Source organism: Salvelinus alpinus, chromosome 24 (genome assembly GCF_045679555.1).
Source record: "Salvelinus alpinus chromosome 24, SLU_Salpinus.1, whole genome shotgun sequence".
Lineage (NCBI taxonomy): Eukaryota > Metazoa > Chordata > Actinopteri > Salmoniformes > Salmonidae > Salvelinus > Salvelinus alpinus.
The window spans coordinates 6,907,276-6,920,953 of NC_092109.1; the positions used below are offsets into that span (position 1 = coordinate 6,907,276).

Here is a 13,678-nt window from a genome sequence, read left to right on the forward strand (position 1 = left end):
TAGCCTACAGCAAAGTGTGTTTAAATAGTTTCTAACATGTTAACAATTTCTGCAAGTTAGTTTTTGCTACCATGTGGGTTTTAGCTTGCTTGAGCCTGCTAACTGAGGAGTGTTAATTCACCTGTTTCCATACATGTTTCATTTTAAAACATTTATCTTACAAAGGAGTTTTTAATCTAACTGCTTAACTTTTTATCTGTACATGGAATTGTATTTCTTTTTTTCTCTTATCTTTACAGGAAAATGTCACAGGCACTATCTGATGTGTGGATTCATTTTACTGCAGCTAATGTAGAAGGAAAAGCTGTGTACATTTGCAAATACTGTGCCAAATCATATGTGAAGAATGCAACAAAGATGCAGAATCATCTGGCCAAGTGCATAAAATTCCCTCAGTGCTCACAACAAGCAGTCTGACAAAAGTCCTTCTACCTCTATTACGAGGTGAAAATGATGAATCAGACACCTTATCGATAGCAACAGCTCATGGTCCTCCTGGAATCAGAAGTTGTTTTGACTCAATGGAGGAACGTAGTCAGAAATGCTGATGAATGTCTTGCTCGAGCTGTGTATGCAACTGGTTCACCTCTGATGCTCACAGGCAATGTATATTGTAAGAGATTACTGAATGTTCTTCGCCCAGCATACACCCCTCCAACCAGACATGCTTTATCTACTCATTTGCTGGATGCAAAGTTCAACAGAATTCAAGTGAAGGTCAAGCAAATCATCGAGAAAGCAGACTGTATTGCAATAATCTCTGATGGGTGGTTGAGTGTTCGTGGGCAAGGAATAATTAACTACATCTCCACCCCTCAACCAGTATTCTACAAGAGCACAGACACAAGGGACAACAGACACACTGGTCTCTACATTGCAGATGAGCTGAAGTCAGTCATCAATGACCTTGGACCACAGAAGGTATTTGCACTGGTGACAGACAATGCTGCGAACATGAAGGCTGCTTGGTCTAAAGTGGAGGAGTCCTACCCTCATATCACATGCATTGAATCTGCTCCTCAAGGACATCATGGCACTGAAAACAATAGATACACTCTTCAAGAGAGCCAAGGATATGGTTAGGTATGTGAAGGGTCATCAAGTTATAGCAGCAATCTACCTCACCAAGCAAAGTGAGAAGAATAAGAGCACCACATTGAAGCTGCCCAGCAACACCCATTGGGGTGGTGTTATCATCATGTTTGACAGTCTCCTGGAGGGGAAGGAGTCTCTCCAAGAAATGGCTAGATCAGTCTGCCGATATGGACAGCCCCATCAAGAGGATCCTCCTGGATGATGCATTTTGGGATAGAGTGGTAAGCAGCCTGAAACCTATAGTAGTAGCCATTGCATGGATTGATGGAGACAATGCCATCCTGTTTGATGTTCAGACTCTGCTTACAGATGAAAGCCCACTCCACTGTTGCTCCAAGCAGAGGGAACTTCAGTTCTGAAATACCTCAAAAGGCGTGAAGACTTCTGCCTGGAGCCCGTACATGCCGCAGCATACATGTTGGACCCCAAGTATGCTGGCAAGAGCATCCTGGCTGGTGCAGAGATCAACAAGACCTATGGTGTCATCGCTACGGTGTCTCGCCACCTTGGCCTGGATGAGGGCAAGGTTCTTGGCAGTCTGGCGAAGTACAAGGGCTTTGGGATGGAGATGCAATATGGCAGTCTTGCCAACATATCTCATCAGCCACCTGGTGGAAGTCACTTTGTGGATCTGAGGCTCTTTCCACTGTTGCCTCATCCTCCAAATCCCACCAACATCAGCTGCCTCAGAGCGCAACTGGTCCTTGTTTGGAAACATACACACCAAAGCACGCAACAGGCTGACCAATACAAGAGTTGAAAAATTGGTGGCCATCCGGGCAAATTTGAAGCTTTTTGAGCCTGACAACGAGCCATCCTCAACAAGGTTGGAAAGTGACAGGGAAGATGAGGCCTCAGTCTGATGTTCAAGAGGTGGACATTGAGGAGGTCCAGGGAGAAGACATGGAAGCCTGAGAGGAAGACAACGAAAGCTTTAGTTTCTAGACTATCATTTTACAGACGTATGTTGAAAATGTTTTGGGGAGATGTGATGGATCATTGGGATCATTCAATATTCTCTTTTGTTGTTCAGTGAAATCATCCCATGTTAAGAGTCAACTCATTTAAATAAAGTTACATTCATAACTAAATTGTGTTTTTTATTTATATTGGAAAGATTTAATCATTTACAATTGTCTGCTTATGATAAGGTTTCTGTCTCCATATGGTAAATATATCCAATGCAAAAAACATCTACATTTAAATGGTATTAATATTAATTTGCATATTTTTCAGTTAATTCCCATATATTCGACGCTAATTCCCACGGAAAGTTTCCACCTCTGAATATTCCCCAAAATGTACAACCCTAGCTGTGACCACTTCTTTTTGCGGCTCCTGCAAACTTTATTTTAGAGATCTTTTTAGTGTGTGTGTGTGTGTGTGTGTGTGTGTTACATCACTAAAGTGTCAACAATGAAGCTCAGTCCTGGGACGACTACCTATGGACAGGTTTGTTGTTTAGCAACAAAACCAACTTGTGCGCAACTATGGGGTAAAATAGACTGGGTTGGCTTAGATTGTTGTAAGCTATATTTAGTCTCCAGTGTTTATTGTAAACATAAATAAATGTGCACAATGAGCACTTGTCTCTGACGTACATTGTTAGAGTTGTTGCTTAGCAATTTTTTTGCTATATTAGCATTGACATTAAATAAGTGAAAACACCTCAAAACAAGACATCAAATAAAACATGACATTTTATTGGGCACATGCGCCGAATACAACAGGTGTAGACTTTACAGTGAAATGCTTACTTACGAGCCCATTCCCAACAATGCAGAGTTAAAAAGTAAGACATATTTGCTATATAAAAAAAGGAAATAGTAACACTAAAACAATAACGAGGCTCTATACAAGGAGTACCAGTACCGAGTCGATGTACAGGGGTATGAGGTAGTTAAGGTAATACAATATGTACATCAGTGGAGGCTCCTCAGAGGAGGAAAGGGAGGGCCATTCTCAATGAATTCCAGAAATATGCAAATATTGAAAATGTAAAAGTTATTATTTTTTAGATACAACTATACTAAATATATTCACAAAAAAATTAAAATTATTCAAATCTAAAAGAAGAATTAAATTAAACCAACGAGAGTGCGCACTTAGATCGGGGGAAAAGGCCGAACTTGAATCGGTGAATTGCTAGGCCTGCTACGCTGCTGCAAAATGGACCACCATCGGCTAGTGGGATAGAATGGTGGGTTTTTGCACAGAGTGGGCTCCATTTATGATGGGACGGTGGTCAGGCCTCTGCAATCTAGTTATGCATTTGTCGCCCTCTGCCATATGGACGCATTGTATGATACACCAAGAGCAAACCACATCCACTGTGTGCACGCCTGTTTGCAAAACTGTGTGGAGATATGGGATCAGAGCATGACAATTTGCTATTTCACACCGCGGCTCAGTGGTTATCGAGGAGGAGAGTGTTGGAAATATTTTGTTAACTGAGAGAGGAACTGTTCTCATTCACAATGGTTGTAAAAAAAGACTTTGTTGACGTTTTGTGTGATGAAAAGAAAATGTGTCTCCTTGCCTATGTAACAGACATATTTGGGAAACTGAACGCAAGCATGCAGGGGAAATACAAAAACATTAAATAGATGAGTGACCAAATCAGTGGATTCCGAAGAAAGAGTGTCCCACACGAGTGATGCCCGCTCACCTCCAACGTTTGGAAGAGCACTTTGGGACCTAAACTCAGCAAAAAAAAGAAACGTCCTCTCACTGTCATGGTTGAGCAGGGAGTACAGGAGGGGACTGAGCACGCACCCCTTGGGCGGTATGCCAATTTCTAGTGGGTCCAGGGTTTTCTGGGATGATGGTGTTTACTTTGAATACTTTCGCAAGCCACTGTACGTATGGTCACTGTGGGGACGACGTCGTCGATGCACTTATTAATGAAGCCGGTAACTGATGTGAACTCCTCAATGCCATCGGATTAATCCCTGAACATATTCCAGTCCTGTAGCTCAGCGTCCACTTCATTGTACTTCACTGGTACTTCCTGTTTGAGTTTTTGCTTGTAAGCTGTAATCAGGAGGATAGAGTTTTGGTCCTCTGTACGCGTCTCTGTGTGTGGAGTAGAGGTGATATAGAGTATTTATCCCTCTAGTTGCACAGGTGACATGCTGGTAGAAATGAGGTTTCAGTTTTCCTTCATTAAAATCACTGGCCGCTAGGAGCGCCGCCTCTGGATGAGCATTTTCTTGTTAGCTTATGGCCTTATACAGCTCATTGAGTGTGGTCTTAGTGTCAGCATCAGTTTGTGGTGGTAAATATACAGCTGCAACAAATACAGATAAACAGTCTTGTTAAATAGTAAATAGACATGGTATCAAGAACAAGCTGAAACAAGCCACTTACGATTCCCCAGTTGTCATTCTTGCTAGCAATCAGGCCATTCAGAATCACAAAAGCATGCTGGCTTCTGCCCCATGGAAGCACAGCTAACTAGAACCGATAGAATCTCGCGGGGTGAAAATAAAAAAATCTTGAATCTTGAAATTCCCAATTGACATCGACAGTATACATGATTTGCATGCGGTTGGGATTTGGGCCATAGTACATATGAGCAAGAGATTGTAGGATCCTTGGGTCCTCTTCCTGTTGATTAATGTATTTCTGGTTTCATGTCTGTCTGTGCCAGTGTGACCACTACAGAAGCGGCATTGTCTCAGGGTCGTCCTGCAAGGCCCTATGTGAGGAAAGGACTCTGACCCTGCAGCGATGCATGTCCACCTCCTCCACACATCAGGTAATACGCACACACAGCCCTACCAGCTGCCAACCACACTTCACAAGGTACAACCACCTTACACCGGCTAATCTTGCTCGCCAGACTTGACAGCTGGTGTAAAGGTAGCCGGAGTATATTTCAGTAAACGTAGGCACATGTCTGGCTCTGCGTGACTACACATGCACGCATACCACTTGACAAAACCACACACACTACCTACTCTACCTAATGACTGTCTATCTGGGGCGGCAGGTAGCCTAGTGGTTAGAGCGTTGGACTTGTAACCGAAAGGTTGCAAGATCGAATCCCCGAGCTGTCAAGGTAAAAAATCTCGTTCTGCCACTGAACAAGGCAGTTAACCCACTGTTCCTAGGCTGTCATTGAAAATAAGAATTTGTTCTTAACTGACTTGCTAAATAAAGATTAAAGGGAAAAAATGAAGGGGGAAAAAATCTGTTTTTGTAGGTGTACAGTGGTGTGTGGAAGGAGAGGCCTGTGGTCATTAAGTGTGGTCTGGAGGAGCCTCTGAAGGGAGACGGTGCTCCTGACTCTGTACTGAGACAGGAAATGACCCTGTTTGACAAGCCCACCCGCGGGACCTCCATGGACGAGTTCAGAGAGATGCTGCACAGCTTTCTGAAGGTCTGGCTGCTCATTTCCCTTCATCTCAGTCCTCACAGTTAGATTAGATATAATAACTTTCCACAGCGGAACTGGTGTTTTTTGGTTATGTCAGACAGTACAGGCAGTATTACAGACAGGCACATTTGAATACAATACCATCACACAAAATAATGTTATTATTAGAAATGTTACAGATTTAAAAAATGTACTGTAATTTACGCATTGACCGCGGGACCTATAATAGAAAAGTGAGGACCATAATTGGAAATTAGTTTGACCTTGTGGCGGAGGGAAATTAGGGCATGTTATACAGTATATTGAGTCGGAAGCTAACATAACATGGTAACTGATCATCACTGTGAAGCGGAGTCTCTCTGAGGGACGGTTCCTCTGTAGACAGGCTTCATGTAGCCGGTGCTGGAAATGAACAAAGGCAGGGCAGAGTGACCTTATTACTAGTGTGTGTGCTGTCAGAATGCTGCTGGCTCCCCAGAGAGAGAGAGAGGGAGGAAAAGAGGGAGGAGGGGTTAGAGTGTGCGATGGAAGGAGGCAGTAGACGTAGGGGAAGATTCTCAATTGCATACTCCTCGTGTCCTCTCTTCTCACCTCATTCTCAAACCCCATTGGAGGAGAAGGTCAGAGGGTAGGGACCTCTGGCTTTCTCTTCCAATGGGTTTTGAGAAGGAGGCGAGGAGAGAGGACACAAGGAGTATGCAATTGAGATTCTCCCAGGGAGTGTGCGTGATGGAAGGAGGCGGTAGGGGGAAGTGAGAGAGAGAGCAGGAAGCTAGGGGTTAAAGCCCTGTGCCAAATATAGCGCAAGACAAGGTGCTGAAATAGCAGTCATGTTCAGCACAATGGCTCCACCCAACTGTAGTGAGATCGAATCATATTAGTGTCACCCCCTGCCAATTATCTAATGGAAGTCACATGGAAGAAATCCAGCACATTTCAATCATGCCACAGTCTTGTTTTTATTATAGTGTGTATGACTATATGAACTAAAAAGTGACCTGTTGTTTAGTTTTTCTCTTTACATAGCATTATATACAATGAGTGTATAAAACATTAGGAACACCTGCTCTTTCTATGACAAACTGACCAGGTGAAAGCTCTGATCCCTTATTGGTGTCACTTGTTAAATCCACTTCAGTCAGTGTAGATGAAGGGGAGGAGACAGGTTAAAGGATTTTTAAGCCTTGAGACAGTTGAGACAAGGATTGTATGTATATATGTGTCATTCAGAGAGTGAATGGGAAAGACAAAATATTTAAGTGCCTTTGAACAGGGTATGGTAGTAAACGCCAGGCGCACCGTTTTGTGTCAAGAACTGCAATGCTGCTGGGTTTTTCATGCTCAAAAGTTTCCCGTGTGTATCAAGAATGGTCCACCACCCAAAGGATATCCAGCCAACTTGACACAACTGTGGGAAGCATTGCAGTCAACATGGGCCAGCATCCTTGTGGAACGCTTTCGACACCTTGTAGAGTCCATGCCCCGATGAATTGAGGCTGTTCTGAGGGCAAAAGGGGGTGCAACTCAATATTAGGAAGGTGTTTGTAATTCTTGTAGATTCAGTGTATATTTCAACTTGTTTTCTAGTCTTAACTGGCTGATACTTACCCCCCTTGCGTAGTTGACGTAAAGTATAACATTATAGCTAATTGTCATTATAGCTTACTGTCACCTGTAAACATTTACTCACTTCATATTTTCTTCTCTCCATCCTCCCTGCAGTCTAACCTAGGGGAGCAGCCCTCTCTCACCACCTTGGTAGGGCGTGTCATCACACTGGCTGACGTCAACAAGGACGGCAAGGTGTCCCTGGCCGAGGCCAAGTCTGTGTGGGCTCTCCTCCAGATTAACGAGTTCTTGCTGATGGTGGCTCTGCAGGAGAAGGAGCATACCCCTAAACTGTTGGGCTTCTGCGGTGACCTGTACGTTACTGAGCGCGTGAGCCACAGGTAAGGACCACTTTGGAATCAGAAAGCTTTATTACAATGCAACAAATATTGTTCAGGTTTTCTCTTGGCTTTGTAACCAACAGTCAGTCCAATCATGTTTTAATTTATGCTTTCAAGTGATATCCTCTGGGATCAAGTGCACATCTTGTTTATATAGACCCATTTCCCGGGCCCCATCATCAAAAATTGCACTCGCAGATTGGAATCAGAAATGGTTTTGTTTACATTCATGGGAGTGGATACAGAATCCTCTGACTTCAAATGCAGCTCCTGCAAGTTAACAAACACGTAATCAGATGGTTATCTGATGGTTATTGTCTACATACATCATCGGAGGATTGATTACCTAGCAAATTAGCAAGCCAGCACGGTACAATATCACAAATAGAGCTAGATAAAGAATATACCTGTTGAACATAGCCATCAGACTTGCATCTTTTCATGGTCATCACTAACTCACTGCTAAGTTTATCAAGGTCCCGACATCAGTTAGCTATCCTGCTAGAGCTTCTTTGGTGTAAGGATGTGCATGCATCACTCGAACTTGACATTTGCTTGTAAACAAAAAATGTCTCTATATACAGTACCAGCCAAAAGTTTGCACACCATTCAAGGGTTTTTCTTTATTTTTACTATTTTCTACATTGTAGAATACTAGTGAATACATCAAAACTATGAAATAACACACATGGAATCATGTAGTAACCAAAAAAGTGTTAAACAAATCAAAATATATTTTAGATTCTTCAAAGTAGCCACCCTTTGCCTTGATGACAGATTTGCACACTCTTGGCATTCTCTCAACTAGCTTCATGAGGTAGTCACTTGGAATGCTTTTCCAACAGTCTTGAGGGAGTTCCAAAGATGCTGAGCACTTGTTGGCTGCTTTTCCTTCACTTTGCGGTCCAACTCATCCCAAAACATCTCAATTGGGTTGAGGTCAGGTGATTGTGGAGGCCAGGTCATCTGATGCAGCACTCCATCACTCTCCTTCTTGGTCAAATAGCCCTTACACAGCCTGGATGTGTGTTTTGGGTCATTGTCCTGTTGGAAAAACAAATGATAGTCCCACTAAGTGCAAACCAGAAGGGATGGCGTATCGCTGCAGAATGCTGTGGTAGCCATGCTGCTTAAGTGTGCTTTGAATTCTAAATAAATCACAGACAGTGTCACCAGCAAAGCACCCCCACAACATCACACCTTCTCCCCAATGCTTCACGGTGGGAACCACACAAATCAAATAACATTTTATTGGTCACGTACACATGGTTAGCAGATGTTATTGCGAGTGTAGCAGAGATCATCCGTTCACCTACTCTGCGTCTCACAAAGACACGGCGGTTGGAACCAAAAATCTCAAATTTGGACTCATCAGACCAAAGGACAGATTTTCACCTGTCTAATGTCCATTGCTTGTGTTTCTTGGCCCAAGCAAGTCTCTTCTTATTATTGGTGTCCTTTAGTAGTGTTTTTTTGCAGCAATTCGACCATGAAGGCCTGATTCACGCAGTCTCCTCTGAACAGTTGTTGATGTGTCTTTTACTTGAACTCTGTGAAGCATTTATTTGGGCTGCAATCTGAGGTGCAGTTAATTGCTGATTTATGAGGTTGGTAACTCTAATGAACTTATCCTCTGCAGCAGAGGTAACACTGGGTCTTCCTTTCCTGTAGCAGGAAATTTTCCAGATTGACTGACCTTCATGTCTTAAAGTAATGATGGAATGTCGTTTCTCTTTGCTTATTTCAAATCAAATCAAATGTATTTATATAGCCCTTCTTACATCAGTTGATATCTCAAAGTGCTGTACAGAAACCCAGCCTAAAACTGCTATTTGAGCTGTTCCTGCCATAATATGGGACTTGGTCTTTTACCAAATAGGGCTATCTTCTGTATACCACCCGGTAGGTAGCCTAGTGGTTAGAGCGTTGGGCCAGCAACTGAAAGGTTAGTGGATCGAATCCCGAGCTGACAAGGTAAAAATCAGTCGTTCTGCCCCTGAACAAGGCAGTTAACCCCCTGTTCCTAGGCCGTCATTGTAAATAATAATGTGTTCTTAACTGACTTGCCTAGTTAAATAAAGGTTAAATAAAAATAAATACCATGGCACAATATAACTGATTGGCTCAAACGCATAAGGAAAGAAATTCCACAAATTAACTTTTAACAATGCACACCTGCAAAAGTGTACAAGGCTGTCATTAAGTCAAAGGGTGGCTACTTTGAAGTTTCTCAAATATAAAATATATTTTGATTTAACACTTTTTTGGGGGGGGTTACTACATGATTCCATATGTGTTATTTCATAGTTTTGATGTCTTCACTATTATTCTACAATGATGAAAATAGTAAAAATAAAGAAAAACCCTTGAATGAGTAGGTGTGTCCAAACTTTTGACTGGTACTGTGTGTGTGTGTGTGTGTGTGCGTATATCGATTTAAACATTTTTTTACCCCAAATAACATTCAATTCACAGCTCCCTCTACAGGCTGGAGGTCCCCAGCTACCTGCAAGCGTTAGTCCCGGAGGCCCTAAGCTCAAGGATGAACCAGTGGCTGGCCCCGGCGTGGCCCCGGAGGGCCCGCATCACCATCGGCCTGCTGGAGTTCATAGAAGAGGTAAAGATAAGATACTGACCGTGTCTGAATGCCCATATACCGTACTACATACCATGTACTCAACGTCGCATACTATTTAGCACGTACCATTTCGTAAAAAGTATGCAGTATGCCACGGCATGATCATTACACAGGTGCACCTTGTGCTAGGGACAATTAAAAGGCCACTCTAAAATGTTGTCACAACACAATGCCACAGATGCCTCAAGTTTTGAAGGAGTGTGCAATTGGCATGCTGACTGCAGGAATGTCCACCAGAGCTGTTGCTAGAGAATTGATTGTTCATTTCTCTACCATAATCCGCCTCCGTCGCTTTAGAAAATTTGGCAGTACGTCCAACCGGCCTCACAACCGCGGACAACGTGTATGGTGTCATGTGGGCGAGCGATTTGCTGATGTGAAAGTTATGAACAGAGTGACCCTTGGTGACAGTGGGGTTACGGTATGGTCAGGCATAAGTTACGGACATCTAACACAATTGCATTTTATCAATGGCAATTTGAATGCACAGAGATAAATTGACGAGGTCATGAGGCCCATTGTCATGCCATTCATCCGCAGCCATCTCATGTTTCAGCATGATAAATCATGGCCCCATGTCGCATAGAAAATGGCATTTCTTCCATGGCCTGCATACTCAGACATGTTACCCATTGAGCATGTTTGGGGTGCTCTGGATCGACGTGCATGACAGCGTGTTCCAGTTCCTGACAATATCCAGCAACTTCGCACAGCCATTGAAGAGGAGTGGGACAACATTCCACAGGCCACAAACAACGGCCTGATGAACTCAATGCTAAGGAGGTGTGTCGCGCTGCATGAGGCAAATGGCGGTCAGGTCACACCAGATACTGACTGGTTTTCTGATCCACGCCCCTACTTTTTTTTTAAGGTATCTGTGATCAATGGCCCGTTGTGTCAAGTACCTCTGGTTCACACTGACCGTGTGCAATGCCATAAGAATCATCTTAATCTTCAGCCCCCACCCAAACTCTGACCATTTCACTTGCCCTAGCAGAGCTGGTTAGGCTGTTTTCATGATACCTAAAGCGTTGGTGGCTAACTGTGCTCCTGGCAACAATTTAATTACGCTTTTTTGCCGACATTTACTGACATTGGCGATATTCAACCGTTGTTGAGCCTTCGTAAATTCATCAGTTTTTCTGCGCTCTGGCACACTGATGAGAGTACTCTGAAATAGTTGTTGCAGTGACATTCTATTGAAATGGATACTTGCATAGTGGAGTCTTTTTTGTTTTACTACGCGATACATTTCATAAAAATCCTCGTTAAGACATGATTACCTAAACATACTGACCAGCTCAAATAGACAGAAGCGTGCTATATGGCAGACCATTCCAAACGCATCTCTCAGCATGTCCAGCCCAATCATGGCTAGTGGGAAGGTTGCTCACTTTTTCTGTGGCTTAATTTAACAATTTTATTCATATTTACAGATGGCATACAAGTTTTTATTTATTATTATTATTTTACCCCTTTTTCGTGGCATCCAATTGGTAGTTAGTCCTGTCCCATCGCTGCACATCCCGTACGGACTCGGCGAAGGTCGAGAACCTCTGAAACAACCCAGCCAAGCCGCACTGCTTCTTGACACAACACCCGCTTAACCCGGAAGCCAGCCGCAACAATGTTTCGGGACGAAGCACCTTACACCTGGCGACTGTGTCAGCATGCATTGCGCCCGGCACAGGAGTCGCTAGTGCGCGATTGGACCCTCCCCTAATCCGGACGACGCTGGGCCAATTGTGCGCCGCCCCATGGGTCTCCCGGTCGCGGCCGGCTGCGACAGAGCCTGGACTCAAACCAGGTTCTCTAGTGGCACAGCTAGCACTGAGATGCAAATCCACTGCGTCATTTGGGAGGCCCACAAGTTTGTTATTAAGGTACATGAAAGTTCACGTTTTGAGAAGGAATTTTTGCCAAAAAACACATTTTGATTCAAAAGTTCAAACGGCTCTCCTGTGAAATAGTGACCCGCGACATGTCTACTTTCCTGAAACGGGTCACATATCTGTAATCTGTCATGTGAAATCCATAGATTAGGGCCTAATGAATTTCTTTAAATTGGCATTTCCTTAAATGAACTGTAACTAAGTAAAGTCTTTGAAATTGTTGCATGCTGCGTTTTATATTTTTGTTCAATATAAGTAGCCTATAAAGCAAAAACAATCCATATGTTCAAATCAAAAGGCCTGATTAACATGACATCAATAAGGAAGCCATATCCTGAGTGCCCGGTGCCAACACATTCAGAAATCAAAAAGATGGTTTAGCGTTTAGTTTAAAAGCTATGACGAAGGCCAAGAAACACTTAAATGAGAAAACGGAATCCACTATGGATAAAACATTTTTAAAGACTTGTTTTCAAAGATGTAGCCTAGGATGCAATACCCGTGATCATTTCTTAAAGCAGAACAAAAACGACTTCACTTACATTTGAACACCACCGTAGAAGCTTCCCAATTAAGTAGCCTAGTTTTGTTGTTTGGCTACTTGAAGAGAACCAGCGCCTATAATTCACAGCCCACCTCTTCCAATGCATTATGCATCATAAACTCACCAAAAAAAGAAACATCCTCTCACTGTCAACTGTGTTTATTTTCAGAAAACTTAACATGTGTAAATATTTGTAGGAACATAAGATTCAACAACTGAGACATAAACTGAACAGGTTCCACAGACATGTGGCTAACAGAAATGGAATAATGTGTCCCTGAACAAAGTGGGTTCAAAATCAAAAGTAACAGTCAGTATCTGGTGTGGCCACCAGCTGCATTAAGTACTGCAGTGCATCTCCTCCTCATGGACTGCACCAGATTTGACAGTTCTTGCTGTGAGATGTTATCCCACTCTTCCACCAAGGCACCTGCAAGTTCCCGGACATTTCTGGGGGGGAAATGGCCCTAGCCCTCACCCTCCGAACAGGTCCCAGACGTGCTCAATGGGATTGAGATCTGGGCTCTTCGCTGGCCATGACAGAATACTGACGTTCCAGTCTTGCAGGGAATCACGCAGAGAACAAGCAGTATGGATGGTGGCATTGTCATGCTAGAGGGTCATGTCAGGATGAGCCTGCTGGAAGGGTACCACTTGAGGGAGGAGGATGTCTTCCCTGTTACGCACAGCGTTGCAATGACAACAAGCTCAGTCTGATGATGCTGTGGCACACCACCCCAGACAGTCAGTAGAAAGGCCTCTTTAGTGTCCTAAGTTGTTATAACTGTAACCTTAATTGCCTACCTTCTGTAAACTGTTAATGTCTTAATGACCGTTCCACAGGTGCATGTTCATTAATTGTTTATGGTTCATTGAACAAGCACAGGAAGTGTTTAAACCCTTTACAATGAAGATCTGTGAAGTTATTTGGATTTTTACAAATTATCTTTGAAAGACAGGGTCCTGAAAAAGACGTTTCTTGTTTTGCTGAGTTTATTTTACTAGATGAACAGCCAAAATGAGTATACATCCGGGCATTTAAACCATACTTCATTTTCTAAAATTCACATACTATGACGCTTTCTATTTTCGCATACTGGTAATGCGCAATTGCGTTGTATCGTTATTCAATGATTTCAGTAGCGCATATCTTTATTGATCAACTGTTTGTCGAAATCA

General features: G+C 43.1%; 1 protein-coding gene across 7 annotated transcripts in view; it reads left to right on the forward strand.

Moving 5' to 3' along the window:
- Window positions 1-13,678, forward strand: part of LOC139552056 (divergent protein kinase domain 1B-like) — a 49,847-nt gene that overhangs the window by 34,194 nt on the left and 1,975 nt on the right. For 5 of the 7 annotated variants that reach the window (XR_011670378.1, XM_071363423.1, XM_071363425.1 and 2 more), the window contains exons 3-6: window positions 4,748-4,855; window positions 5,303-5,479; window positions 7,199-7,425; window positions 9,901-10,042. Coding sequence is in view for 6 of the 7 variants with exons in the window: in XM_071363423.1 (XP_071219524.1) it covers window positions 4,748-4,855; window positions 5,303-5,479; window positions 7,199-7,425; window positions 9,901-10,042 (654 nt within the window). In the remaining variant the exon portion in view is untranslated. The remainder of the gene's footprint in view (window positions 1-4,747; window positions 4,856-5,302; window positions 5,480-7,198; window positions 7,426-9,900; window positions 10,043-13,678) is intronic. The other 2 variants (XM_071363427.1, XM_071363426.1) reach the window with 1 other exon arrangement.